The 26,093-nt window shown below is 43.9% G+C and overlaps 1 protein-coding gene across 8 annotated transcripts in view; it reads left to right on the forward strand.

The window, feature by feature from the left end:
- UBR4 (ubiquitin protein ligase E3 component n-recognin 4) overlaps window positions 1–26,093 on the forward strand; it is a 178,840-nt gene that overhangs the window by 28,199 nt on the left and 124,548 nt on the right. For all 8 annotated transcript variants that reach the window (XM_060758814.2, XM_060758816.2, XM_067472723.1 and 5 more), the window contains exons 20-40: window positions 1,435–1,567; window positions 3,406–3,485; window positions 3,574–3,702; window positions 5,245–5,427; window positions 5,614–5,736; window positions 6,908–7,137; window positions 7,225–7,349; window positions 8,897–8,994; window positions 9,094–9,251; window positions 10,741–10,950; window positions 11,043–11,144; window positions 15,435–15,535; window positions 15,622–15,820; window positions 16,055–16,243; window positions 17,075–17,138; window positions 17,250–17,441; window positions 19,813–19,883; window positions 19,966–20,113; window positions 22,982–23,218; window positions 25,639–25,809; window positions 25,907–26,089. In XM_060758814.2, coding sequence (XP_060614797.2) covers window positions 1,435–1,567; window positions 3,406–3,485; window positions 3,574–3,702; window positions 5,245–5,427; window positions 5,614–5,736; window positions 6,908–7,137; window positions 7,225–7,349; window positions 8,897–8,994; window positions 9,094–9,251; window positions 10,741–10,950; window positions 11,043–11,144; window positions 15,435–15,535; window positions 15,622–15,820; window positions 16,055–16,243; window positions 17,075–17,138; window positions 17,250–17,441; window positions 19,813–19,883; window positions 19,966–20,113; window positions 22,982–23,218; window positions 25,639–25,809; window positions 25,907–26,089 — 3,126 coding nt within the window. The remainder of the gene's footprint in view (window positions 1–1,434; window positions 1,568–3,405; window positions 3,486–3,573; window positions 3,703–5,244; window positions 5,428–5,613; window positions 5,737–6,907; window positions 7,138–7,224; window positions 7,350–8,896; window positions 8,995–9,093; window positions 9,252–10,740; window positions 10,951–11,042; window positions 11,145–15,434; window positions 15,536–15,621; window positions 15,821–16,054; window positions 16,244–17,074; window positions 17,139–17,249; window positions 17,442–19,812; window positions 19,884–19,965; window positions 20,114–22,981; window positions 23,219–25,638; window positions 25,810–25,906; window positions 26,090–26,093) is intronic.

Here is a 26,093-nt window from a genome sequence, read left to right on the forward strand (position 1 = left end):
GGAACGGATTCTTTCTTATCGTCGGTTGAATCTGAGCCGAGTGTCTTAATTGCTGCCCGGACTGCCTCCGTTTACTAAAACTTTCCTGTTTAAGTTTGCACTCCCATCATTAACTCCTGCACCTGGTACATCAAAATCAGCTTCGTTCTCAGATAACTGACCAAGGAACTGCGGTGAAAGGCATAAACCTTGGTGTTATTCCGACTTTACCTCAACTGAAGCAATCATCTCTCACAAATCATTATAAACTTTTCCCTGACTTCAGAACTGCCAGGAATGGATTCTTTCTTACATATCGTCCGTTGAATCTGAGCCGAGTGTCTTAATTGCTGCCCGGACTGCCTGTTTACTAAAACTTTCCTGTTTAAGGTTGCACTCCCATCATTAACTCCTGCATCTGGTACATCAAAATCAGCTTCGTTCTCAGATAACTGATTGTAGCGAGGGAGGGAGCCTATTTCTTTATTTAAGAAAAACCTCTTTGCTCTGATAATGATTCAGTTTCTTTTTCTACATTAGTTGGGACTTTCTGTGTACTGTTTAGTCTTAGTACAGGCACTGAGACACACTTCTGTATAACAAAGTAACACAGTTTTTTTTTATAAATTCTGCCTCCAACGCTTGTGGTTACATTTGTGTTTTGTTCCAATCTTGAGGCTTACAGTCAGTATAATATACTTGGTTTACTTTTCTGGAATAGACTTTCAATGTTTCACATTCAGAAACATGTTACTTGCTTTACACACTCTTGACTGAAATTATTTTCTGACTAAAGCACCACTGGCTTTCTTTATGTTCCTAAAACTTGAGCTCTGTTTAACTAACTGCTTCTATATATATCAGAAGTCTTTAACACATCTTCTTAACTGCTTATTTCTAACAGGAGTTCCTAACTCTTTTCTCTCACAGAAGTTCCTAACTGTCTCTCACAAACAGGAATCCCTACTCTTCTCACAAACAGCAAAATCCTAACTCACTATTTTGACTCTCTATTGACTGCCTATTTTAAAACCTTGGCTCCGCCTCTTTGGAATGTTAGGTTTTCTCTTCCCAACTGTCATTTTGGCCTAGCAACCTTTTCAAATCTTGGGCCTACGCTAATCTGCATATGACCACTCAGCTTCCATATGCAAATGAATCCTATCTCTGCTGTTGCTACCCTGTCTGTGCCTATTCTTCCCTATCTGCCATATGTAAACATAGAGCTATACACCAAAAATTTAACATAGAGTAGCAATTTCGCTACACTGACCAGGGAATTGTGGCAAAAGGCCTTTCAGAAGCCCGACCCCTCATCCCCAAATACACCAGACCCTGGCCCAGGAACCTAATCAACATCTCCATTCCCCCCATTCTCATCATGAATATCAACATGAACATCAGACACAATAATCAACAGCAACAATCGATTTACTTCTCTCGATCGCCCTTTAGGTCCAGTACAACCTGCTCACGCCTCCCATTGTTTGGGCCGGCGGATCCCAAGATGGCGGGCGGCGGGCGACTTCACCCCTTTACCACGGATTCAAGGAAGTGGAGGAAAACTGGACCAAGCACTGCTCCTCAGGTACGGCGGAATTGATGTATTTTGACCTGCTGTGGCTCAATGGCGTGGAATACTTTTTTGAAAAAATAGTTTTCCTTTTGACCTTATTTTTAAAGCTTTTGTTTCTTTACTTGGGGTCTTTAATAATATTTTATTTATTTATTTATTTACAGTATTTATATTCCGCCCTTCTCACCCGGCATGGGACTCAGGGCAGATCACAATGCACAGATACATGGCAAACATGGCAAACATTCAATGCCGTTAGACACACAATGTTGCAACTCAGGGTAGTTTTCACCTCGCTCCAGACACCACCACATCACAGCTGTAGGTTTTGTAGTTTATTGAGGAAAAGGCAAAATCAAAACAAAGTAAAAGAAATGCAAAAGTTCCATAGGCAATACAAAGGCTTGAATGCAAAGACAAAGTTCTCAGGATCCAAAGGCAAAAACATGAAGCTTAATCCCTTAGTAATAGTCAAACAAGAGTCCATGGTAAACAGTTGAAAACAAGGCCCAAATCCCAGACTCAGGAAACCAGTAACGTGCTGCTAAAAGCCAAAGTTCATCCACAGAAGTTTGCATGGGAAGAGCGACGTTGGACTGACAACCCCTGCTTGTCAGCTACAAGGCTAAATACCCTTTGTAGACATGAACACATTGCGTTGACCTTTGGCACCCTTAGCTTCTCGCTTGCTAGCCAAACGAGTGCTTCTCCGGAGCCTTAATTGCAGACGATCTTGTCTGCTCATTAATTCATTATCTTCAAGGCTATGCAACCCCTTATCTTGGTCTAGCTGGACCGGATCACTGTGGGAAGGCAAAGACGTCTCCACCTGGCCGTGTGGGATTTCACTTTCGTTTTCAGTCTCACTTAACATTCTTTTCCCCTGGGAACTGACTTGCTGTTTCCCCTTCAGCAGCCCCTCTGTCAGCCCTCTCTGAAGCATGTACAGAAATCAGTAACCCATCAGCCTCCTAATCATCCTGTAGGAATTCTGGCTCAGAAGGCCTACAGAGCTCAGCTTCAGACTCAGAGTCAAGCTGAGTCACAACACACAACATATATAGACAGACACACAGGGGCTATTTAACATTCCAGCTTTCTGGCTTCATGAGGGTATGCCCAATTCCGGCCACCGGGGGAGCTGTTGTTTCACCGTCCACTTGTGACACTGAGTCCTTTGATGGAGTACTTCCTCATTCTTTCGAGATTTTTATGGTGTCATAAATTAATTAAATCAGCCTCTCCGCATAAAGCGGAACCAAAATTTCCTACTGTTTTTCGGGCTGCATAGGTCCACAGCAAGCTAGACTATTAATGGTTGGGAGCTCACTCTGACCCGGGCTGGTTTCGAACTCATGACCTCTCGGTCAGTGGTGATTTAATGCTGCTGGCTACTAACTAGCTGTTCTACAGCTAGTTAATAACAACATCACTTTATTTATATTCTGTTCTATCTCCCAGAGTGGATTACAACATCCACAGATCCACAATGCCTTTAATACAGTGAAATAACAATGACACACGGATACAGAGAACAATTATAAAGGCTTCCCCTTCCATCTCCGGCTTTCTGGATGTGGTGCTCAACTCCGGACATGGGGAGGCGCTCTTGTTCCATTTCCAAGCTGTTGTCCACCACCTGGTTGCATTGCCTGCATGGGAGCCTTTATTACCTTCCCACCGAAGTAGTCCCTATTGCTTTACTCATATGTGTATGTTTTCGAACTACTAGGTTGGCAGGAGCTAGAGCTAACAGCAGGAGCTCACCCTGACCTGAGGCTGTGAACCACCGACCTTCAGGTCAACAGTTTAACAGCACAAGGGTTTAACCGTGGTCCCTTTCTCTCTAGACGCAGCTCCTCAGCCCCGATTCTACTGCATTTTGTCGCCCGAAGCATCAGAAGACGACCTGAACCGCCTGGATGGCACGGTAACAACAACATCCTTGGTCCTGGTCAGGCTGAGAAGGTGGATGGGCGAGAAAAAGCGTATCCATTCAACCCTTCTCTCCCACCCAGGTCTGCGAGGTCTTATTCTCCAAGTCCGCCAAATACGACGACCTCTATTCGGCGCTCACGTCCTTGCTGGCCGCCGGCTCCCAGTTCGACACGCACCGCAGGAAGGAGAGCAAGAACGTCACTGCCTTGGTAAGCAACCCTCCTTTGTGGATGGAGTGGGTTTGCGCCTTTCATTTGGGCACAGCTGTGGTGTGTTGCTTGTGTTGGGGGCCTGTGGTAAGGTATTGCAGTCGAGTCTCGCTTATATGACATTAATGGATCAATGGAAACGTTGGATAATATGGAGTCTCCTGTTACCCATCTGACGTGGCGCTAGACATCAAAAATACTGACAACAGGGACTCAAAGAGTTAGGGCAAGGCAACGCCCCGGGGCTAGAGAGGCCCAGCAGGAAGTGCCCGGATGAGGAAGAGGAGTGTGGAAATCCCAGAGGGAAGGAGGGAGGACACTCCCTCTTCCCGTCCTGCCTCTTTCCCCCATTTCCTCCTTCCTCCTCCTCCTCCTTGTCTTACCTTTAACACTTATTGGGAGTGGAGAGAGAGTTGGGGAGCACTCCTTTTATTGAAGGGAAAATGCTGGAGGAAAAGGGGGCGTCGGATAAGACGGAATGTCGGATACGCGAAGGTCGGATAAGCGAGACTCTACTGGGAAGGGCGAGAGAGTTGGGGAGCGCTCCTTTCATTAAAAGGGAAATGCTGGAGGAAAAGGGGGCATCGGATAAGATGAAATTTTGGATAAGCAAAGGTCGGATAAGTGAGACTCTATTGGGACGGGAGAGAGAGTTGGGGAGCGCTCCTTTCATTGAAGGGGAAATTCTGGAGGAAAAGGGGGTGTCGGATAAGACAAAATGTTGGATGTGTGAAGGTCGGATAAACGAGACTCTACTGGGAATGGAGATAGAGTTGGGGAGTGCTCCTTTCATTGAAAGGGAAATGCTGGAGGAAAAGGGGGTGTCGGATAAGACAAAATGTTGGATGTGTGAAGGTCGGATAAATGAGACTCTACTGGGAAGGGAGATAGAGTTGGGGAGTGCTCCTTTCATTGAAAGGGAAATGCTGGAGGAAAAGGGGGCGTCGGATAAGACGGAATGTCGGGTATGCGAATGTTGGATAAGCGAGACTCTCCTAGGAAGGGAGAGAGAATTGAGGAGCGGTCCTTTCATTGAAGGGGAAATGCTGGAGGAAAAGGGGGTGTCGGATAAGACAAATGTCGGATATGCGAAGGTCGGATAAGCGAGACTTTACTGGGAAGGGAGATAGAGTTGGGGACCGCTCCTTTCATTGAAAGGAAAATGCTGGAGGAAAAGGGGCATCGGATAAGATGGAGGGTCAGATAAGCGAGACTCTACTGGGAATGGAGAGAGAGTTGGGGAGTGCTCTTTTCATTGAAGGGGAAATGCTGGAGGAAAAGGGAAAGCGTCGGATAAGACATAATGTCGGATATGCAAAGGTCGGATAAGCAAGACTCTACTGGGAAGGGAAAGAGAGTTGGGGAGCGGTCCTTTCATTGAAAGGTTTTATTTATATACCGCTCTATCTCTCCAAGGAGACTCAGGGCGGTTTCCAAGCAACAACATCAAAACATATGGAGTCACAACATGAACAATAAATAACAGTAACAGTTCCATATTTTTGAGTCCACACCAATGTGCCTGCCTTTGGCTTTGCTCAGGAGGCCTGTGCCCTTCAGTACTACTTCCTGATCCTGTGGAGGATCCTTGGCCTCTTGCCACCCTCCAAGAGGTACATCAACCAGCTGGCCATGAACAGCCCCGAGATGAGCGAGTGCGACATCCTGCACACCTTGCGCTGGTCCTCCCGCCTCCACATCCCCTCCTACGTCACCTGGATCAAGGTGGGTTCTTCTTACCTATTGTGTGGATAGAGAAGAGATGGCCTCTTTCTCATGTAGTCTTTGAACTACTGAAGCCTCTTGAGAAGGCATGGGCCAACTTTGGACTGCAGCTCCCACAATTCCTAACAGCCTACCGAAGATAGCCTTGGAGTTCTCTCACCCAGACCCCGTCCTTCTTTGCTGCAGGAGCACCTGGTCAAGCAAGGCATGAAGCCGGAGCACGCCGCCTCCCTGGTGGAGCTCACCTCCGCCAAGTGCAGCTCCGTCAAATATGACGTGGAGATCGCTGAGGAGTACTTTGCCCGGCAGGTGAGTGCAGGCAGAGGCCTCACATCCATTGGTTGCTGCTGATGAGAGTAATGATAGTAAGGGTGGACCTCTCTTGGTGGCTGAAGATCCTTTGGTTTCCCATCGTGGTCCCTGTGAATCGCACATATGGTAATTTCTGCGCCTGCGCAGACAGCTTCAGAACCTTCTAGAGACCTAATAATAATAATAATAGTAATAATGATAATGATAATATGGACCTTCTGATAATAGTAGTAGTAGTAGTAGTAGTCGTAATAATTAGTAATAATAATAATAATAATAATAATAATAATAATAATAATAATAAATTCATTGCCCGACTTACCGGGCAAGGCCTGTTGCGGTGGGGGGTGCCCTTCCCTCTGGCCATGTGGTTAGCAGGGGCTTCTCTTTCCCAGAAGCCCCTGTGTGGCGGGAAGTTTCCCGCCACTGGATCAGCTGGCCAACCAGCGGCCAGCCCCACCCAGGACCTGGCATTGGCCAGGGTCTGGTTTGCATCCTGCGCCCAGCAGGTACAATAATAATATCATTCGGTTGCTAATAATAATAATGATAATAAAGGTTGACCTATTTTGGTGTCTGAGATTCCTCTGGTTGCTAATAATGATGATGATTATAATAATAATATTATAATAATGTCATTTGATTGCTAATAATAATAAGGGTGGACCTATCTTGGTGTCTGAGGATCCTTTGGTTGGTGATGATGATGATGATAGTAGTAATAATAGTAGCAATAATAATACTTTGGTTGCTAATAATAATGATTAAAAAACCACCTTTTAGTGGCTGAAGATCCTTTGGTTGCTAATAATAATAATAACAACAACAACTACCTGTCTTGGAGGCTAGGGATCCCTTGGTTGCTGCTGCTGCTGCTAATAATAATAATAATAATAACAATAACAACAACAACAATAATAAATCCATATTTTGGTGGCTGAAGATCCTTCGGTTGCTTTTAATATTATCTGTGGATAATGACATCTTGCACTTCTTGGAGTGATGTTCTCGGGCAATCAGGAAGTCACCTTTACCACCAGGAAGGAAGCCACCCTTGCCAGGGTTGGACTAGATAGTTTTGAGGGATCTCTTTCCTGGTCTCGCTGAGTTTTGAAAGGGTCAACCGATGATCAGGAAGTGACCCTTGCTGTCCCACTCTCCTGCCCAGATCTCCTCCTTCTGCGGGGTGGACTGCACCACCCTCCTGAAGCTCCACGAGATCCCCAGCCTGCAGTCCATCTACACCTTGGATGCTGCCATCTCCAAGGTCCAGGTCTCCCTGGACGAGCACTTCTCCAAACTGGCCGCCGAGACCGACCCCCACAAATCCTCCGAAATCACCAAGAACCTGCTGCCGGCCACCTTGCAGCTGATCGACACTTATGCCACCTTCACCAGGTGAGGCCGTCCGTCAAGGCTGGCTTGTGGTCGTGGAGCATTTGAGGCAGGAAGCTTCCCAAATGACCTCTCTCCGTATCAACGCAGGTCTTACTTGCTGCAGAGCCTCTCCGAAGAAGGCTCAGCCGAGAACAAGCCGACGGAGGAGAAGCTCCAAGGCTACGCCGCCGTCCTGGCCATTGGCTCCGGGCGCTGCAAGGCCAACACTTTGGGTAAGCCCTTGCCTCCCTTGCATTATGTATATGGGCGATATATATATATATATACACACACACATATACACACACACACACACATACACACTAGCTGTACCCGCCATGTGTTGCTGTGGCCAACCTTCCCTCCTTCTCTCTTTTTCTTTCCCTTCTTTCTTCCTTCTCTACCTGTTTCTTTTCTAGCTTCCTTTGCTCTTTGGTACCACCCTGCCTTGTCTCTTTCCTTCCTTCCCTCCCTCCCTTCCTCTCTCTGTCTCTTTTTCAGTCCTTCTCTCCTTCCTTCCTTCCCTCTTTCATTTTTTATTTCCTTCTCTCCTGCCTTCCTTTCTCTACCTTTCTTTCTTTTTCCTTCCTTCCTTCCTTCTCTCCTTCCCTCCCTCTTTCTCTCCCTCCTTCTCTCCAACCTTCTCTCCTTCCTTCCTTATCTACCCTTCTTTCTTTCCTTCTTGCTCTCCTTCCCTCCTCCTTTCCCTTCTTCTCTCTCTTTTTCTCTCCCTCCTTCTCTCCGTCCTTCCTTATTTACCCTTCTTTCTTCTTGCTCTCCTTCCCTTCTTCTCTCCCTCCTTCTCTCCAACCTTCTCTCCTTCCTTCCTTATCTACCCTTCTTTCTTTCCTTCTTGCTCTCCTTCCCTCCTCCTTTCCTTTCTTCTCTCTCTTTTTCTCTCCCTCCTTCTCTCCTTCCTTCCTTCTCTACCACTCGTTCTTTCCTTCTTGCGCTCCTTCACTCCTCCTTTCCCTTCTTTCTTTCCTTCTCTCTCTCCTTCCTTCCTTCTCTTCCCTTCTTTCTCCCCTTCTTCCTCACCTTCCCTCCTCCTTTCCCTTCTTCTTTCCCTCCTTCTCTACCTCCTTCCTTCTCTATCCTTCTTTCGTTCCTTCTTTCTCTTCTTTCCTCCTTCTTCTTTCCCTCTTTCCCTCCCTCCTTCCCTCCCTCCTTCTCTCCTTCCTTCCTTCCTTCCCTCTTTCTGTGTATGTGTTTTGTGTGTGTATATGCATATATGTTGGTATATATGTGTGTTTGTGTATATATATGTGGTTTTGTGCATGTGTTGTAATGTATTTTTGGGGTGTTTTTTGGCCTTTTAAGTCCCTTCTGCTGTGTTTTTCAGTGTTTTTATGAGTGATGGTCACTTATTGGCCCGATTGGTGTCTTGTGTCCAAATTTGGTGTCAATTCATCCAGTGGTTTTTGAGTTACGTTAATCCCACAAACGAACATTACATTGTTATTTATTTATTTATTTATAAACATTATTTTAAGTGCACCTTTGGTTCCCAAAAGTCTTAGCAACCGCCTTGTCGCATCTTCCAAAGTTTTTTGACCGTTGTATTATCAAAGGCTTTCACAACTGGAATCTCTGGGGTTGTGTGGTTGCATGGCCGTGTTCTAGCAGCACTTCCTCCTGACGTTTCACCTGTATCTGTGGCTGGCATCTTCAGAAGATTGACCGTTGTTTCCCCCTTTCTCGGCAACCCAGACACAGTAATGTTTCCTTTTCGTAGAGGGACGTTTCCTTCACGTTTTCTCTCTTCCCCTTTCAAATGCAGGGCCAACCCTTGTCCAGAACCTGCCTTCCGCGGTGCAGGCCTTGTGCGAGTCGTGGAACGGCATCCACACCAACGAATTCCCAAACATTGGCTCCTGGGTGAGTTTAATTCGAAACTGTTGTTGGTGGCAATGTACCTGGCCGAAATAAATCAATTTTGGTGACCTATTTTCCATTTTCTCTCCTCCTCTGCCACAGCGCAATGCCTTTGCCAACGACACCATCCCGGCGGAGAGCTACATTGGGGCGGTGCAGGCGGCCCACTTGGGGACCCTCTGCAGCCAGAGCCTGCCTTTGGCCGCCTCCTTGAAGCGCAGCCTCCTCTCCTTGGTCCGCCTCACCGGGGATCTCGTCGTGTGAGTCTTTCCTCTTACTCTTTATTTACTGTATATACTCGAGTATAAGCCTAGTTTTTCAGCCCCTTTTTTAGGCTGAAAAAGCTGCCCTCGGCTTATACTCGAGTCAAAGTTATTTATCTTACTCTGTTACTACTATTATTTTTATTACATTTATTATTTTCCTCTATTGTAGGCATTATTACATTTGCTTTATTTTACTCTATTATTTTATTACATTTATTTTACTCTATTTATTATTATTATTACGTTTATTATTTTACTGTAGTATTATTTTATTACATTAGCATTATTTTACTCTATTATTATTTTATTACTTTTATTTTACTCTATTTATTATTATTATTACATTTATTATTTTACTGTAGAATTATTGTTATTACATTTATTATTTTACTCTATTATTGGCATTAGTACATTTGCATTATTTTACTCTATTATTATTTTATTACATTTATTTTACTCTATTTATTATTATTATTATTATTATTATTTTTACATTTATTATTTTACTCTATTATTGGCATTAGTACATTTGCATTATTTTCCTCTGTTATTATTTTATATTATTTCACTCTATTATTATTTTATTACATTTATTTTACTCTATTATTATTATTACATTTATTATTTTACTGTAGAATTATTGTTATTACATTTATTATTTTACTATGTTATTGGTATTATTACATTTGCATTATTTTACTCTATTATTATTTTATTACATTTATTTTACTCTATTATTATTATTATTATTACATTTATTATTTTACATTGTTATTATTATTACATTTATTTTTTACTCTATTATTGGCATTATTACATTTGCATTATTTTACTCTATTATTATTTTATTACATTTATTTTACTCTATTATTATTATTACATTTATTATTTTACATTGTTATTATTATTACATTTATTTTTTACTCTATTATTGGCATTATTACATTTGCATTATTTTCCTCTATTATTTTTTATTACATTTATTTTACTCTATTTATTATTTTACTGTATTAGTGTTATTACATTTATTATTTTAATCTATTATTGGCATAAGTACATTTGCATTATTTTCCTCTGTTATTATTTTATTACTTTTATTTTACTCTATTTATTATTATTATTATTGTTTTTACATTTATTATTTTCCTCTATTATTGGCATTAGTACATTTGCATTATTTTACTCTATAATTATTTTATTTTATTTATTTTACTGTATTATTATTTTATTACATTTATTTTACTCTACTTATTATTATTATTACATTTATAATTTTACTGTAGTATTATTGTTATTACATTTATTATTTCCTTATGTCTTCATGCCATCAGAAATTGACTCCTGACACTTTCTCGTGTTCATGTTCCTGGATTAACCTTGGATTTTTCTATGTTTTGTGCATTTCTAGTTCCTGTGATGTTTCTTTGGCTTTTCTGAAATACTTTTATTGAACTTTGATGTGTTGTTTCCTTTTTCATCCCAGCTGGTCGGACGAGCTGAATGCTCCGCAAGTGATCCGGACGCTGCTCCCACTCCTCCTGGAGGCCAGCACCGAGAGCGTGGCCGAGATCAGCAGCAACTCCTTGGAGAGGATCCTGGGCCCGGCCGAGTCGGACGAGTTCCTCTCCCGCCTCTACGAGAAGCTGATCATGGGCTGCTACAACATCCTGGCCAACCACTCCGACCCAAACAGGTGGGCGCCTCCTTCTGCCAATCTTACACCATTGAGACCGCTTTCTGGGAAAATTGGATTTACTAAAATAATAATAATGATAATGCTTTCAGTGGCCTGGACGAATCCATCTTGGAAGAATGCCTGCAGCACCTGGAGAAGCAGCTGGAAAGCCCCCAGGCCCGGAAGTCCATGGAGGAGTTTTTCTCCGAGAGGTGAGCTCTCTCTCTGATCACGTTTTGGCATTTTGGGTGCTGTGTGGTTTCCAGCTTGTATTAAATACATTATTCAGAGCCACGGAGAGGAGAAAATACTGCTAGGACATGGCTATACAGCCCGGGAACCACACAAAACCCCAATTGAGGGTATATAATAATAATAATAATCATCATCATCATCATCATCCAGTTCTTGTGGGTTTTTTCGGGCTATATGGCCATGTTCTAGAGACATTTCTCCTGACGTTTCACCTGCATCAATGGCAAGCATCCTCATAGGTGAGGTCTCTCTGAGGTCAGACCTCACCTCTGAGGATGCTTGCCATAGATGCAGGTGAAACGTCAGGAGAAATGCCTCTAGAACATGGCCATATAGCCCGAAAAAACCCACAAGAACTGAGTGATTCCAATCATGAAAGCCTTCGACAATACAATAATAATAATATTTTTTTTGTTGTGTCAGGAGCGACTTGAGAAACTGCAAGTCGCTTAAGGTGTGAGAGAATTGGCCGTTTGCAAGGACGTTGCCCAGGGGATGCCCGGATAATTTGATGTTTTTATCATCCTTGTGGGAGGCTTCTCTCATGTTCCCGCATAAGGAGCTGGAGTTGATAGAGGGAGCTCATCCGCCTCTCCCTGGATTTGAACCTGCGACCTGTCGGTCTTCAGTCCTGCCGGCACAGGGGTTTAACCCCCTGCGCCACCGGGGACTCCAATAATAATAATAATAATAATAATAATAATAATAATAATAATAATACATCACACAGTCCTAGACGCTTGGGAAGTGTTCAACTTGTGATTTTGTGATACGAAATCCAGCATGTTGATCTCGTTTGCTGTGACATACTGTGTTTTTGTGTCAATAATAATAATAATAACATTGCCACACTACAAGCTACTTCCAGTGAGATAATGAATTCTATGAACAGAATAAAGGGATAGCCCTGTAATAGTGATTATTTATATGGAACACTGAGAAACAAGCCCTGAAAATAGCACCCCCAAAAAAGCCCACAGTATGGTGCTGTTATATGGATGACATGTTTGTTTGTTTGTTTATTTATTTGACTTGTATATCGCTACTCCCAGTTTGGCTCGGAGCGGTTTACAGCAGTAGATTAAAACAATACAACTAACTTTAAAATACAATGAAAACAAGAACAGACAAAGTCCCGAGTTATTCACCCATCGAAAGCTTTCATGGGTTCATTATTCGGAACCACGGTGTCAGGAGTCAATTTCTGACGGCATGAAGACATCACAAATTTCCTCCATGACAATCTGACTGAATCATCCTGGCTGCCTCAATTCTCTCTCTGTGACATTTTGAAGCCAGCAGAGAGCGCTGGAAACCTTGTATTGGAACTTGTGAAGCAACAAGCTCTAATGAGGAAACGGAGAAGAGGGGGAGATGGGCAGGAAAGGTGTATAAAAGGAAGTGGTGGTGGGAAAAAGTCAGTCGTGTCTTTCTTTGCTGCAGAGATACAAGCAATATATCCATTTCAAAGCAAAACCGGCTTGTGAGTGGTTATTTAATATTGCTATATAAATCCTACAGTCTTACACTCGGAGAGGAGAAAATACTGCTAGGACATGGCCAAACACCCCAATTGAGGGTAAATAATAATAATAATAATAATAATAATAATAATACATCACACAGTCCTAGACGCTTGGGAAGTGTTCGACTTGTGATTTTGTGATACGAAATCCAGCATATAGCTCTCGTTTACTGTGACATACTGTGCTTTTGTGACAGTAATAATAATAAAAATAATAATAATACGAAATCCAGCATATAGCTCTCGTTTACTGTGACATACTGTGCTTTTGTGACAGTAATAATAATAATAAAAATAATAATAATACGAAATCCAGCATATAGATCTCGTTTGCTGTGACATAATGTGCTTTTGTGTCAATAATAATAATAATAATATGAAATCCAGCATATAGATCTCGTTTGCTGTGACATAATGTGCTTTTGTTCAATAATAATAATAATACGAAATCCAGCATATAGATCTCGTTTGCTGTGACATAATGTGCTTTTGTGTCAATAATAATAATAATAATATGAAATCCAGCATATAGATCTCGTTTGCTGTGACATAATGTGCTTTTGTGTCAATAATAATAATAATACGAAATCCAGCATATAGATCTCATTTGCTGTGACATAATGTGCTTTTGTGTCAATAATAATAATAATATGAAATCCAGCATGTAGATCTCGTTTGCTGTGACATACTGTGCTTTTGTGTCAATAATAATAGTAATAATAATACGAAATCCAGCATATAGATCTCGTTTGCTGTGACATCCTGTGCTTTTGTGTCAATAATAATAATAATAATAATAATAATACGAAATCCAGCATATAGATCTCGTTTGCTGTGACATACTGTGCTTTTGTGTCAATAATAATAATAATAATAATAATAATACGAAATCCAGCATATAGATCTTGTTTGCTGTGACATACTGTGCTTTTGTGTCAATAATAATAATAATAATAATAATATGAAATCCAGCATATAGATCCCGTTTGCTGTGACATACTGTGTTTTTGTGTCAATAATAATAGTAATAATAATACGAAATCCAGCATATAGATCTCATTTGCTGTGACATACTGTGTTTTTGTGTCAATAATAATAGTAATAATAATACAAAATCCAGCATATAGATCTCATTTGCTGTGACATACTGTGCTTTTGTGTCAGAATAATAATAATAATAATAATAATGATAATACAGGGTGAGGCAGCATAACTTCCTTTTTTCAAAAGTTAATAAAATCCATTGTATGAATCAGAATTTTTTTATTTTTTTTATAATGTAGGTGCATACCTAAAGTTTTGTTTTACTTAGTTTTGAAGATCAAATTAGGTAGGTGATGTCCCCCATTCTCCATAAACTGAGTAAACCGATTTCTGGCGTTTGTCATGACTCTTGCCAGCATAGCAGGTGTTATGTTGGCAATTTCTTCCTGGATGTTGGTCTTCTAATCTTGTCGGGTCCTTGGATGGTTCACATAAACACAAGATTTCAAAAAACCCCATAGAAAAAAATCAAAAGGGGCCAAATCTGGAGAGCGGGCCGGCCGCTCCAAATCCGCTCGAAAAGTAGGCCTCAACAGCAAAAGCACGCTCCTCACTGTTGCAACGCGTGCTGGAGACTGAACTGTGTCAGGACAAAACTTTATACTCCTGCCTCTCGAACTAGACCACTAGCGCTCCTCTACGTCTTCAACCGACTGAATGGCGCGCATTTTACCCTGAATGGCGTGCCTCACCTTGTATAGTAATAATAATAATAATACCAGTGTCCAGAAAGCAATAGGAAAAAGGCGATAGTACACACATCAAAGTTCTGTTCAGATGTGACAAGGTACATGAAAAACACAGGAATCAAGACATAGTCATAAATCCATAACCAGGAATGCATGAACTTCTTCCAAAACATGAATCCATGAACATGAGCACAAGATGTTCCCAAAACACTTAAGCTTAGACTTGAATGTGGAAGAAGACCCACCTAGGATCAGAGCAGGCAATGCTGCATTACCGTGTACACCTAGTACACGGTAACGTAGCATTGCCTGTTCTGACCATTTCAGTAAACAACATTTTAATTTAAGGTCCACAGGCCATGAAGTCATGTCTTCAACATCTCTGTTTCAAGGATTTTTCCCGGAGTCTGTGATTTCCTCAAGACTCCTACTGACTGCAGGTCTTTCCTGGGAAAGATCTTTCCCCATCGTGGTCCCTGTGAATTTGCACATATAGTATTTTCTGCGCCTGCGCAGACAGTTCGGAATCTTCTAGAAAACTTATTAGACACGTTTAGGCAGTAGCCCCGCCAACTTTCCTCTTGAGTATATATATAGCCAGTGGGAGGGGCTACTGCCTCAGATCCTTTCATCCACCGCCATTGCAGAAGCTAGGAATCTTTCTCTCATTTTTCTTCATCCTTGACTAGCGTTTCTGGACTGCGTGATAGGGGAAAGGTCTTCCCTATCTTCCGATGCCACAGCATCTCCATTTCCTCCCTGCTCTGACCAGACACAAACCCATCCTCCCAGACAGAATCATGATCCAAAATCCCCTCATTTCCCACACTGGAAAGCCCATCATTCCTCACAACCTCTGACTGAACAATCCCCTCATCTCCAGGCTCTGTCTGAACCACAACAAAAACTGAAATGGTAGATAACATCTAACAGGCGAAGGTATTAACACTTGACGCTGATGCTTCCCTTCTAAACTTTCTTCCCTCCAGCGGAGAGCTGGTCCAGATCATGATGGCCACCGCCAATGAAAGCCTCTCGGCCAAGTTCTGCAACCGGGTCCTGAAGTTCTTCACCAAGCTCTTCCAACTGAGTGAGTGTTCCAGAGTCTCGATCTTGTGGGTGTTAGTCCCTCTCTTTGGAGTCCCTGGATAACCCTGCTCTTCCCCTCTTCCTCAGCGGAGAAGAGCCCCAACGCCAGCCTCCTGCGCCTGTGTGGCTCGCTGGCCCAGCTGGCCTGTGTGGAGCCGGCCCGCCTGCAGGCCTGGCTGACCCGCATGACCACCTCGCCCCCCAAGGAGTCTGACCAGCTGGAGGTGGTCCAGGAGAACCGGCAGCTGCTCCAGCTCCTCACCACTTACATCGTCCGCGAGAACAGGTTGGCGTGCTTTCACACCCAGAGCTACCATGGCAGATGAGTTGTGTCCTGGAATAGATGGGAGCAAAATGGGTAAAAGAAAAGGAACGGGGGAGCAAAGTTTGGGGTTGGTCTCCATCCCCAGTTAGCTCCTAGACCCATAAAGCCTGATCTGGCAGGCTGAATCTCCTTGTATGAGCTGACCCAGTTTCTTATGCTGTTGCCCTCTGTCTAACCATTGTCTTCACCCTGCAGTCAAGTCGGGGAAGGCGCCTGCACCGTCCTCCTCAGCACCTTGATCCCGATGGCCACTGAGATGTTGGCGAACGGTGACGGAACCGGCTTCCCGGAGCTCATGGTGGTCATGGCCACTTTAGCAGGTGCCGGGCAAGGAGCAGGCCACCTCCAGCTTCACTCGGCCGCCGTTGAATGGCTGGGAAGATGGTGAGAAATACGGGATAATCATACATCTCTCTTCCTTTCTTCCCCTGATGTGACAAAACTGGGTTTTGGCCAAAACAGAGCTCCTAATAATAATAATAATAATAATAATCATCATCATCATCATCATCTTTATTATTATTATTATTATTATTATTATTATTTTAAAACCTCCCATCATTGTTCTATGATGGAGTCTGAGGTCAACCGCAAAACGTAGTAGTGTTGGGTTGCTGTGAGTTTTATGGCAGTATTTTCTCCTAATGTTTCGCCTGAATTTGTGACTGGCATCTTCAGAGGTCTGTTAAGAGTGAAGCAAGTGGAGTGTGTGTATGTGTGTGTATGAGAAAAAGGCTTTCAAAAGGCACTAGTCCAAACAACACAGTTGTGTTCAAAAGTGAGAAAACCAGGAATGAAAACATAGGCATAAATTCATAACCAGGAACACAGGAACTTCTTCCAAAACATGACTCCATGAATATGAGCACAAGACTTTCCCAAAGATCTTAGACGTAGACTTGAACGTGGAACAGGAACAAGTCCCAAGGTGTACACACTCACGCAGTGTTGCCTGCTCTAGCTCTTTCAGTAAACAATACCTTTGTTGTGAAGGTTTTGCCACCCTGACACTTTAAATTAAATTGATAACGAGGGGCAAGGTGTACACACTCACGCAGTGTTGCCTGCTCTAGCTCTTTCGGTAAACAACACCTTTGTTGTGAAGGTTTTGCAAGCAAACCCTCATCCCCAGGCCCATCATCAGGAACATCGGACACAATCACAGGCTGAACAGACTGACATACAATGCCAACCACCTCTTTTCCCCCTTTCTAGCAAGAAGTACTTGTCTCAGAAGAACGTCATTGAGAAGATGAACGCCAACGTCATGCACGGGAAGGTCAGGACCGGAGGGTGGAAATGTGTTTGCGGTTCATCCCTAATCTGTGGGAAATGAGGGGTCACGTGGTATTGGCTTTCTAAGTGGGTGCCCTTCCGTTGCGTCTCGCAGCACGTGACCATCCTGGAGTGTACCTGCCACATCGTGTCCTACCTGGCCGACGTCACCAATGCCCTCAGCCAGAGTGGCGGTCAGGGCCCCAGCCACCTCTCTGTCGATGGCGAGGAGCGAGCCATCGAGGTGGACTCCGACTGGGTGGAGGAACTGGCCGTCGAGGAGGAGGACTCGCAGGCCGAGGACTCCGTAAGTGGACGTGAGGCCTTACGTGAGGTTGATGCAGTGTCCCCCGATATACCTCTAGTCTTTTTTATTTCCTAACTATCTTGGGTCCTCGGCGTTGTTTAATTTAAGTGATTTGCTTAATTTTGCAAAATGCATAGGATTGTGGGTGAACTACAACTCACCTCATGCCAGCTTAACCCCCTGAAACTCCATCAGTACTCGAATGTTGGTTATGTTGGGCATATTTGCTCTGAATGCATCATTGGTGGGGTTCTGTGTGATCGCAGGTTGCAGGATGAACTACAACTCCCACCATGGTGGGTCAGTCCCCTCAAATCCCTACAGTAGGTTCAGTTGGTCAGGGGGGTTCTGTGTGCCACATTTGGTCCAGATCCGTCATTGGTGTGGTCCAGAGTGCTCTTCAATAGCAGGCGAACTATAAATCCCAGTGCCTACAAGGGCTATAGATCAAGGTGAATTCCCCCCAAACTTCTCGAGTATATTTCTTTGGTCATTGGGTTCTGTGTGCCAGATGAGGCCCAGGGCCATCGTTGGTGGGGTCCAGACTGCTCTTTAATTGCAGGTGAACTATAAATCCCAGTACCTACAAGGGCTATGAATCAAGGTGAATGCCCTCTCAAACCTCTCCAGTATTTGTCCTCGGTCATTGGGTTCTGTGTGCCAGGTGAGGCCCAGGGCCATCACTGGTGGGGTCAAGAGCGCTCTTTAATTGCAGGTGAACTATAAATCCCAGTACCTACAAGGGCTATAGATCAAGGTGAATTTCCCCCAAACCTCTCGAGTATTTTTCTTTGGTAATTGGGTTCTGTGTGCCAGGTGAGGTCCAGGGCCATCGTTGGTGGGGTCCAGAGTGCTCTTCAATAGCATTTGAACTATAAATCCCAGCACCTGCAATGGCTATAAATCAAAGTGAATGCCCTCTCAAACCTTTCCAGTATTTGTCCTCGGTCGTGGAGGTTCTGTGTGCCAAAATATGGTCCAAGTCCATTGTCAGTGCTCCGATTGGATGCAGGGTGAACTACAACTTCCATCCTGTGGAGTCAATTTCCCAAACTCCCCCAGTATGTGAAGTTGCTGATTCGTTCTACTCTGTTTGTTGTGCAGACAGAGTTGTAAAGAGTAGGAAAAGGTTAAGGGAGAGGCGGAGGGGTGTCATGCAAATTCCACACTAATGGAGAGAGTCAGGAACACTGGGATGCCTGTGGTGGAGGAAACACATTAATTCTAGGAGGAAATGGTCCCTGAATGAAAGCATTCCTTGAGTGGTGGGCAGTATGGTGTTGGTGGAGGCCATTTGCAGGACTCTTGGGCATGTTCACGCAAATTCCACACCAATGGAGAGAGTCAGGAACACTTAGATGCTTGTGGTGGAAGAAACACATTAATTCTAGGAGGAAATGGTCCCTGAATGAAAGCATTCCTTGAGTGGTGAGCAGTATGGTGTTGGTGGAGGCCATTGGCAGGACTCTTTGACATGTTCACGCAAATTCCACACCAATGGAGAGAGTCAGGAACACTGAGATGCCTGTGGTGGAGGAAACACATTAATTCTAGGAGGAAATGGTCCCTGAATGAAAGCATTCCTTGGGTGGTGAGCAGTATGGTGTTGATGGAGGCCATTGGCAGGACTCTTGGACATGTTCACGCAAATTCCACACCAATGGAGAGAGTAAGGAACACTGAGATGCCTGTGGTGGAAGAAACACATTAATTCTAGGAGGAAATGGTCCCTGAATGAAAGCATTCCTTGGGTGGTGAGCAGTATGGTGTTGGTGGAGGCCATTGGCAGGACTCTTTGACATGTTCACGCAAATTCCACACCAATGGAGAGATTCAGGTACACTGAGATGCCTGTGGTGGAGGAAACACATTAATTCTAGAAGAAAATTGTCCCTGAATGAAAGCATTCCTTGGGTGGTGGGCAATATGGTGTTGGTGGAGGCCATTTGTAGGACTCTTGGGCATGTTCATGCAAATTCCACACCAATGGAGAGAGTCAGGAACACTTAGATGCCTGTGGTGGAGGAAACACATTAATTATAGGAGGATATGGTCCCTGAATGAAAGCATTCCTTGGGTGGTGAGCAGTATGGTGTTGGTGGAGGCCATTGGCAAGACTCTTGGACATGTTCACGCAAATTCCACACCAATGGAGAGAGTAAGGAACACTGAGATGCCTGTGGTGGAAGAAACACATTAATTCTAGGAGGAAATGGTCCCTGAATGAAAGCATTCCTTGAGTGGTGGGCAGTGTGGTGTTTGGGGAGGACTTTGGCAGTCTCAGATTGACCCAAATGCACACATGTACACAGGAAGACACAAAATCAGACTTTGAGCTGTCAAGGTAAACGTACCTTTGTTGTGTGCGTAGGATGAGGACTCGCTCTGCAACAAGCTCTGCACCTTTACCATCACCCAGAAGGAGTTCATGAACCAACACTGGTGAGTTAGTCCCCGGCCCTGCGGGTTGGTCGTTATGTGAGTATGGCAATCAATGCTGACTCCTTCCTTTTGCCCGCCGCAGGTACCACTGCCACACCTGCAAGATGGTGGACGGCGTGGGCGTCTGCACCGTCTGCGCCAAAGTCTGCCACAAGGACCACGAGATTTCCTACGCCAAGTACGGCTCCTTCTTCTGCGACTGCGGGGCCAAAGAGGACGGCAGCTGCCTGGTAGGGAAGCGTTCTGGCATTGTACTGAATGTCCTTTGAGCAGAAGCTGGCCACTTGGAAGTGCCTCAGGTCCTCCACTGTGCATTGTGCATGTTGCAGGGCTCAGGTTGCATTGTAGTCGGTGGTCTTTGGTTTGCTCTTCTCTGTACTCGCATGTCATGGACTCCACTTTGTGGCCCCGTTTCTTAAAGTAGGCTCTGACCCTCATGGCGCGGTACCTTCCAAGTCTTCCAGTCCTCTCATCTGGTCTCAGCCACTGATTGAAGTTTTGGGTTCTAGCCTGCCACTTTTGGACTCTTGTTTGCTGAGTAGATCTTTGGAAACCATTTCTTGATTTAAGGCATTGGCGTGCTGGCTGATAATCGAACAGAGGATGGGCTAGAGATGTCACTGCCTTGGTCCTTTCATTGTTGGCTGTTACTTGCTTACTTACTTAGGCGATCCCTCATTGTCCGAGTAAGATAATCCTCCAGGTTGAGTCTTTAGGTGACTATGGAGCCCTATTCTTGATCTGCATCGTCTCCCGCAGTGAGGGCATTGGTTTCCAGGTGGAAGGCGGTCCCGGTCGGGGTTGGTTTAACGCACCTTCCTGTTGGCTGTTACTTAATAATAATAATAATAATAATAATAACTTTCCTGAAGCCGTCACGGAAGAAGTCGCCACTCTGTTTCTGCCACCAGTGTCTCACTGCTCTCTCATCCTGGGTACCCATTGTGCACAGATCTTCCAATAGCCAAGCAAAGAAATAATGTGACCCACATATTATTACAATAACAATATAATAATAATAATACTTTATTTATACCCCGCCACCATCTCCCCAAGGGACTCGGAGCGGCTTACATGAGGCCAAGCCCAACAATACATCAATATAAACAAGAAAGCAATAAACAAAAACAATACAATACAGTTAATATAAATCACATATAAACAATAATACACAATAATATTTTGATAAATGTTTTTTAATGGTTCTGTATTGTATGTGAATTTGTGTCCCGGCATTGAATGTTTGCCGTGTATATGCTGTGCTCTGCCCTGAGTCCCCTTCGGGGTGAGAAGGGCGGAATATAAATATATTAAATAAATAAATAATAAATACATAAATAAATCATAATAAATAATGTGGCATGTCTCATTAAGAGCCACATCCACCGTTTCAACGTGGTGAGATGTATTCCACACTAGGTATGCATACTCAGCAGCAGAGTAGCACAGCGCAAGGGCAGATGCCGTAACTGTGTCTGGTTGTGATCCCGAGGTTGTGCCAGTCAGCTTTTGTACGATGTTATTTCTAGCGCCCACGCTTGATATTCAAGCAGTGCTTCTTGTAGCTCAGAGCATGGCCCAGAGTGTCTTCCAGCTATTTGGATGTGCTACAGTACTCCAGTGGGATTCCTTCCCAGGTCATCCTCAGAGCTCGAGATCCTTGTCTGTTCTTAAGATGGAAAACACATGTCTGCATTTTAGATGGATTAGGAATCAGCTGGTTTTCCCGGTATGAGGCAGTAAAAGCACCTAAAGCTTTGGTTCTCAACCTGGGGTCCCCAGATGTTTTTGGCCTACAACTCTCAGAAATCTCAGCCAGTTTACCAGCTGTTAGGATTTCTGGGAGTTGAAGGCCAGAAACATCTGGAGACCCCAGATTGAGAAGCACTGACCTAAAGCTTCAGAGAGCTTATGCCAGCCATTTGAACGCTCCCTGTTTGGGTGGTGATGGCACGATCGTCAGCATAGATGAAAATTCTCTGCCTCTTCTGGCAATGGCTGGTCATTTGTGTCAATGTTACACATGGATGGAGCAAGCTGGTTTTCCCTGTAATTGGCAGTAGGAGCACCTAAAGCTTATTATTTATTTATTTATTTATTTCGGTTGCTTCTACCCTGCCCTTCTCACCCCGGGGGGGACTCAGGGCGGCTTACAAAAGCAAGGCACAATTCGATGCCCGCATCACATAACAGCGAAAGACAATAACATCAGTTAACAAAACAGCAATTCTAACAGTAACAACAATTAACAGAAAACAATAATTATTATAGGCAAAAACAACCATAAAACCAATAAACAATAAAAGCAATAAAATCAATACAAACCTCATTAACCACAATTGTCAGTCCTTTTTAGTCCTATCCATCTGGTTTCCATATCTAATTGTCAGGTTGTCCAAAGGCCTGGTCCCACAACCACGTCTTTACCTTCCTCCTGAAGGTGAGGAGGGATGCTGATGCCCTGATTTCCCCCGGGAGTGAGTTCCACAGGTGAGAGGCAACCACTGAGAAGGCCCTGCTCCTCGTCCCCACCAGCCTCACTTGTGATAGCGGTAGGGTCGAGAGCAGGGCCTCCCCAGATGATCTCAAATTCCGGGGTGGGACGTAGAGGGAGATACGTTCGGACAGATACACTGGACCGGAACTGTAAAGGGTTTTGTAGGTCAAAACCAGCACCTTGAATTGTGCTCAGAATTGAATCGGAAGCCAGTGGAGCTGACACAACAGGGGGGTTGTGTGCTCCCTGTATGTCGCTCCGGTGAGCAATCTGGCTGCTGCTCGCTGGACCAGTTGAAGTTTCCGAACAGTCTTCAAGGGCAACCCCACATAGAGTGTGTTGCAGTAGTCTATACGGGATGTAACAAGAGCTTCGGCGAGCTTCTGTTCCACCCTTTCAAAGCTCCCTGTTTGGGTGGTGATGGCATGATCGTCAGCATAGATGAAACTCTCTGTCCCTTCTAGCACTGACTGGTCATTCGTATTAATGTTAAATATTGTTGCTCCCCTAAGGCATTCTATTCTTCTTCTTTGGCCTTTGGTGGTCTTGGGTTGGTCTCTTTGGCGTCCCGTTGAGCCTCCCACTCTTTGGTACATCGCAGGCCCTGGTGAAGCGGACGCCCAGTAGTGGACTAGGCTCCACACTGAAGGAGTCGGCCTTCCAGAGCGAACCCCGGGCCCCCGAGAGTGTCCCCCGCCACGCCGGCACCTCCCCGACCGACAAAGCCAAGGCCGGCCCCAGCGACGGGCGCGGAGGCGGAGGAGCCGACGAGGAGAAGCCCAAGAAGAGCAGCCTCTGCCGCAACGTGGAGGGCTGCCGGGAGCAGCTCCAGGCCCAGGTATGTGGTCTCTGGGCCTCAGAAATCAGTTGTGGAGACCTTCCTTATAGAAAGCTATCCAGTCAAGTCCCCACCTGTCTGGCACGAGGACTTCATTCAATCCCTCCCAACAGATAACCATTGCATAAAAGCCTCCAAAGAAGGTGCCTCCTCTGGACACCAAAGTGTAGAGTTCCACTGGTGAATGGATGGATAGATAGATATAGGATTGATGGATGGATAGGTTATTTATTTATTTTATTTATTTATCGTGTCAGGATGGATAGGTAATTAGATAGTAATAGATTATAAATGAATAGGTAGGTAGTTAGATAAAAATGAATGAATAGCTTGGTAGGATGAATCAGTAGATAGATAGATAGATAGATAGATAGATAGACTGATAGATTGATAGATTGATAGATAGAGGTACAGATAGAGGTATAGATTTATATTTTGATTGATAGATAGACACATAAAAGGATGAATCCATTGATAGATGAATAGATAGATAGACAAATCAATCGATCGATAGAGAAATAGAAAGATGAATTGGTAGATAGATGAGTCAAGAGAGAGAGAGAGATAGATGAATCAATCAATGAAAAGAGAAATAGATAGATGAATTGGAAGATAGATAAATTGGTAGATAGATGAGTAGATAGATAGATAGATAGATAGATAGACGAATCAATCGATGGAAAGAGAAATAGATGAGTTGAGAGAGAGAGAGAGAGAGAGAGAGATGAATCAATCGATGGAAAGAGAAATAGTTACATTGGAAGATAGATGAATTGGTAGATAGATGAGTCGATAGAGAGATGAATCGATTGATAGAGAGGTAGATAGATAGATAGGTAGATAGATAGATAGATAGATAGATGAATTGGTAGATAGATGAGTCGATAGGGAGAGATAGATACATAGATAGATAGATAGATAGATAGATAGACAAATCAATCGATGGAAAGAGAAATAGATGAGTCAAGAGAGAGAGAGAGATAGACAAATCAATCGATGGAAAGAGAAATAGATAGATGAATTGGTAGATAGATGAGTTGATAGAGAGATGAATCGATTGATAGATAGAGAAATAGATAGATAGATAGATAGATAGATGAATTGGTAGATAGATGAGTCGATAGAGAGGGAGATAGAGAGATAGATAGATAGACGAATCAATCGATGGAAAGAGAAATAGATGAGTCGAGAGAGAGAGAGAGACGAATCAATCGATGGAAAGAGAAATAGATGAGTCGAGAAAGAGAGATAGACGAATCAATCGATGGAAAGAGAAATAGATGAGTCGAGAAAGAGAGATAGATGAATCAATCGATGGAAAGAGAAATAGATAGATGAATTGATAGAGAGATGAGTCGATAGAGAGATGAATCGATTGATAGATAGAGAAATGGATAGATAGATAGATGGATGGATGGATAGATAGATAGATAGATGGATGAATTGGTAGATAGATGAGTCGAGAGAGAGAGAGAGAGAGATAGATGGCTAGACAGAAGGATGAATTGGTAGATAGATGAATCAATCGTTCGATAGAGAGATAGATAAATAAATAGACAGATAGACAAATGATAGATAGATAGATAGATAGATAGATAGATAGATAGATAGAAGGATGAATCAGCAGGTAGATAGGTAGATGAATCGATGGATGGATGGATGAATGGATTGGTAGGTAGGTAGATAGATAGAATTAATAGGTAGATAGAAGGACGAAATGGTAGGTAGATAGGTGATGGATGATGGGTGGATAGGTAGGTAGAATGATAAGTCGATAGAAGAATGAATCGATAGAAAGATAGATAAATAAATAGAAGTATTAATTGGGAGAGAGATGAATCGGTAGATAAATAGGATGAATTAGGAGACGGGTAGATAGAATGAGTAAATAGAAGGATGATTATATAGATAGGAAGTGTGGAGATAAAAGGTTGGGTAAGTCAGTAGGTAAGAAAGACAGATAGGATATATAATGGATAGATAGATGAAAGGTAGAATGACAAAACAGATGGGATGGATGGATGGATGGATGGATAAGAAGTTTGGACAGGAAGAGAGAAGGTGATGGATTGATGGAGATGGTAGATAAGTGGATGGATGGATGGATGGATAGAGAAGAAGTTTGGACAGGGAGAGAGAAGGCGACGGATAGATGGAGATGGTAGATAAAATTGGATGGATGGATGGATAGATAGAAGGAAATTAGGTAGATAAATAAGATGGATGGATGAAGAGGACATATGACTGGTGCATGGATCAATAGATAAGACAGATGATGGATAGGTAGAAAAATAAATGGGTTGATAGCATGATAAAGTAAGAAGGGACCCCAAAGGACCATCCAGTCCAACCCCCTTCTGTTTAGGAGCCTCTGAAGAAGGAGCCCCTTGCTTTCTTACGACATGCTTTACTTGCTGCAGGCCAACTTCTCCTTTGCGCCGCTGGTGCTGGACATGCTGAATTTCCTCATGGACGCCATTCAGGTCAACTTCCAGCAGGCTTCGGCCATGGGCAGCAGCAGCCGGGCCCAGCAGGCCCTCAACGAGTTGCACACTTTGGACAAGACGGTGGAGATGACCGACCAGCTTATGGTGAGCAAGGGCACAGACTTCATTCTCACCTTTCGGTTTTTGAATGGTGAGGGCCTGCCTTTTCCTGCTTCTCACCGGCTTTGCTTCTTCTGCGCAGGTGCCGACGCTGGGCTCCCAGGAAGGGGCCTTTGAGAACGTGCGCATGAACTACAGCGGGGACCAGGGCCAGACCATCCGGCAGCTGATCAGTGCCCACGTCCTGCGCCGCGTGGCCATGTGTGTTCTCTCCTCCCCGCACGGGCGGCGGCAGCACCTGGCCGTCAGCCACGAGAAGGGCAAGGTGA

Source organism: Anolis sagrei, chromosome 13 (genome assembly GCF_037176765.1).
Source record: "Anolis sagrei isolate rAnoSag1 chromosome 13, rAnoSag1.mat, whole genome shotgun sequence".
Lineage (NCBI taxonomy): Eukaryota > Metazoa > Chordata > Lepidosauria > Squamata > Dactyloidae > Anolis > Anolis sagrei.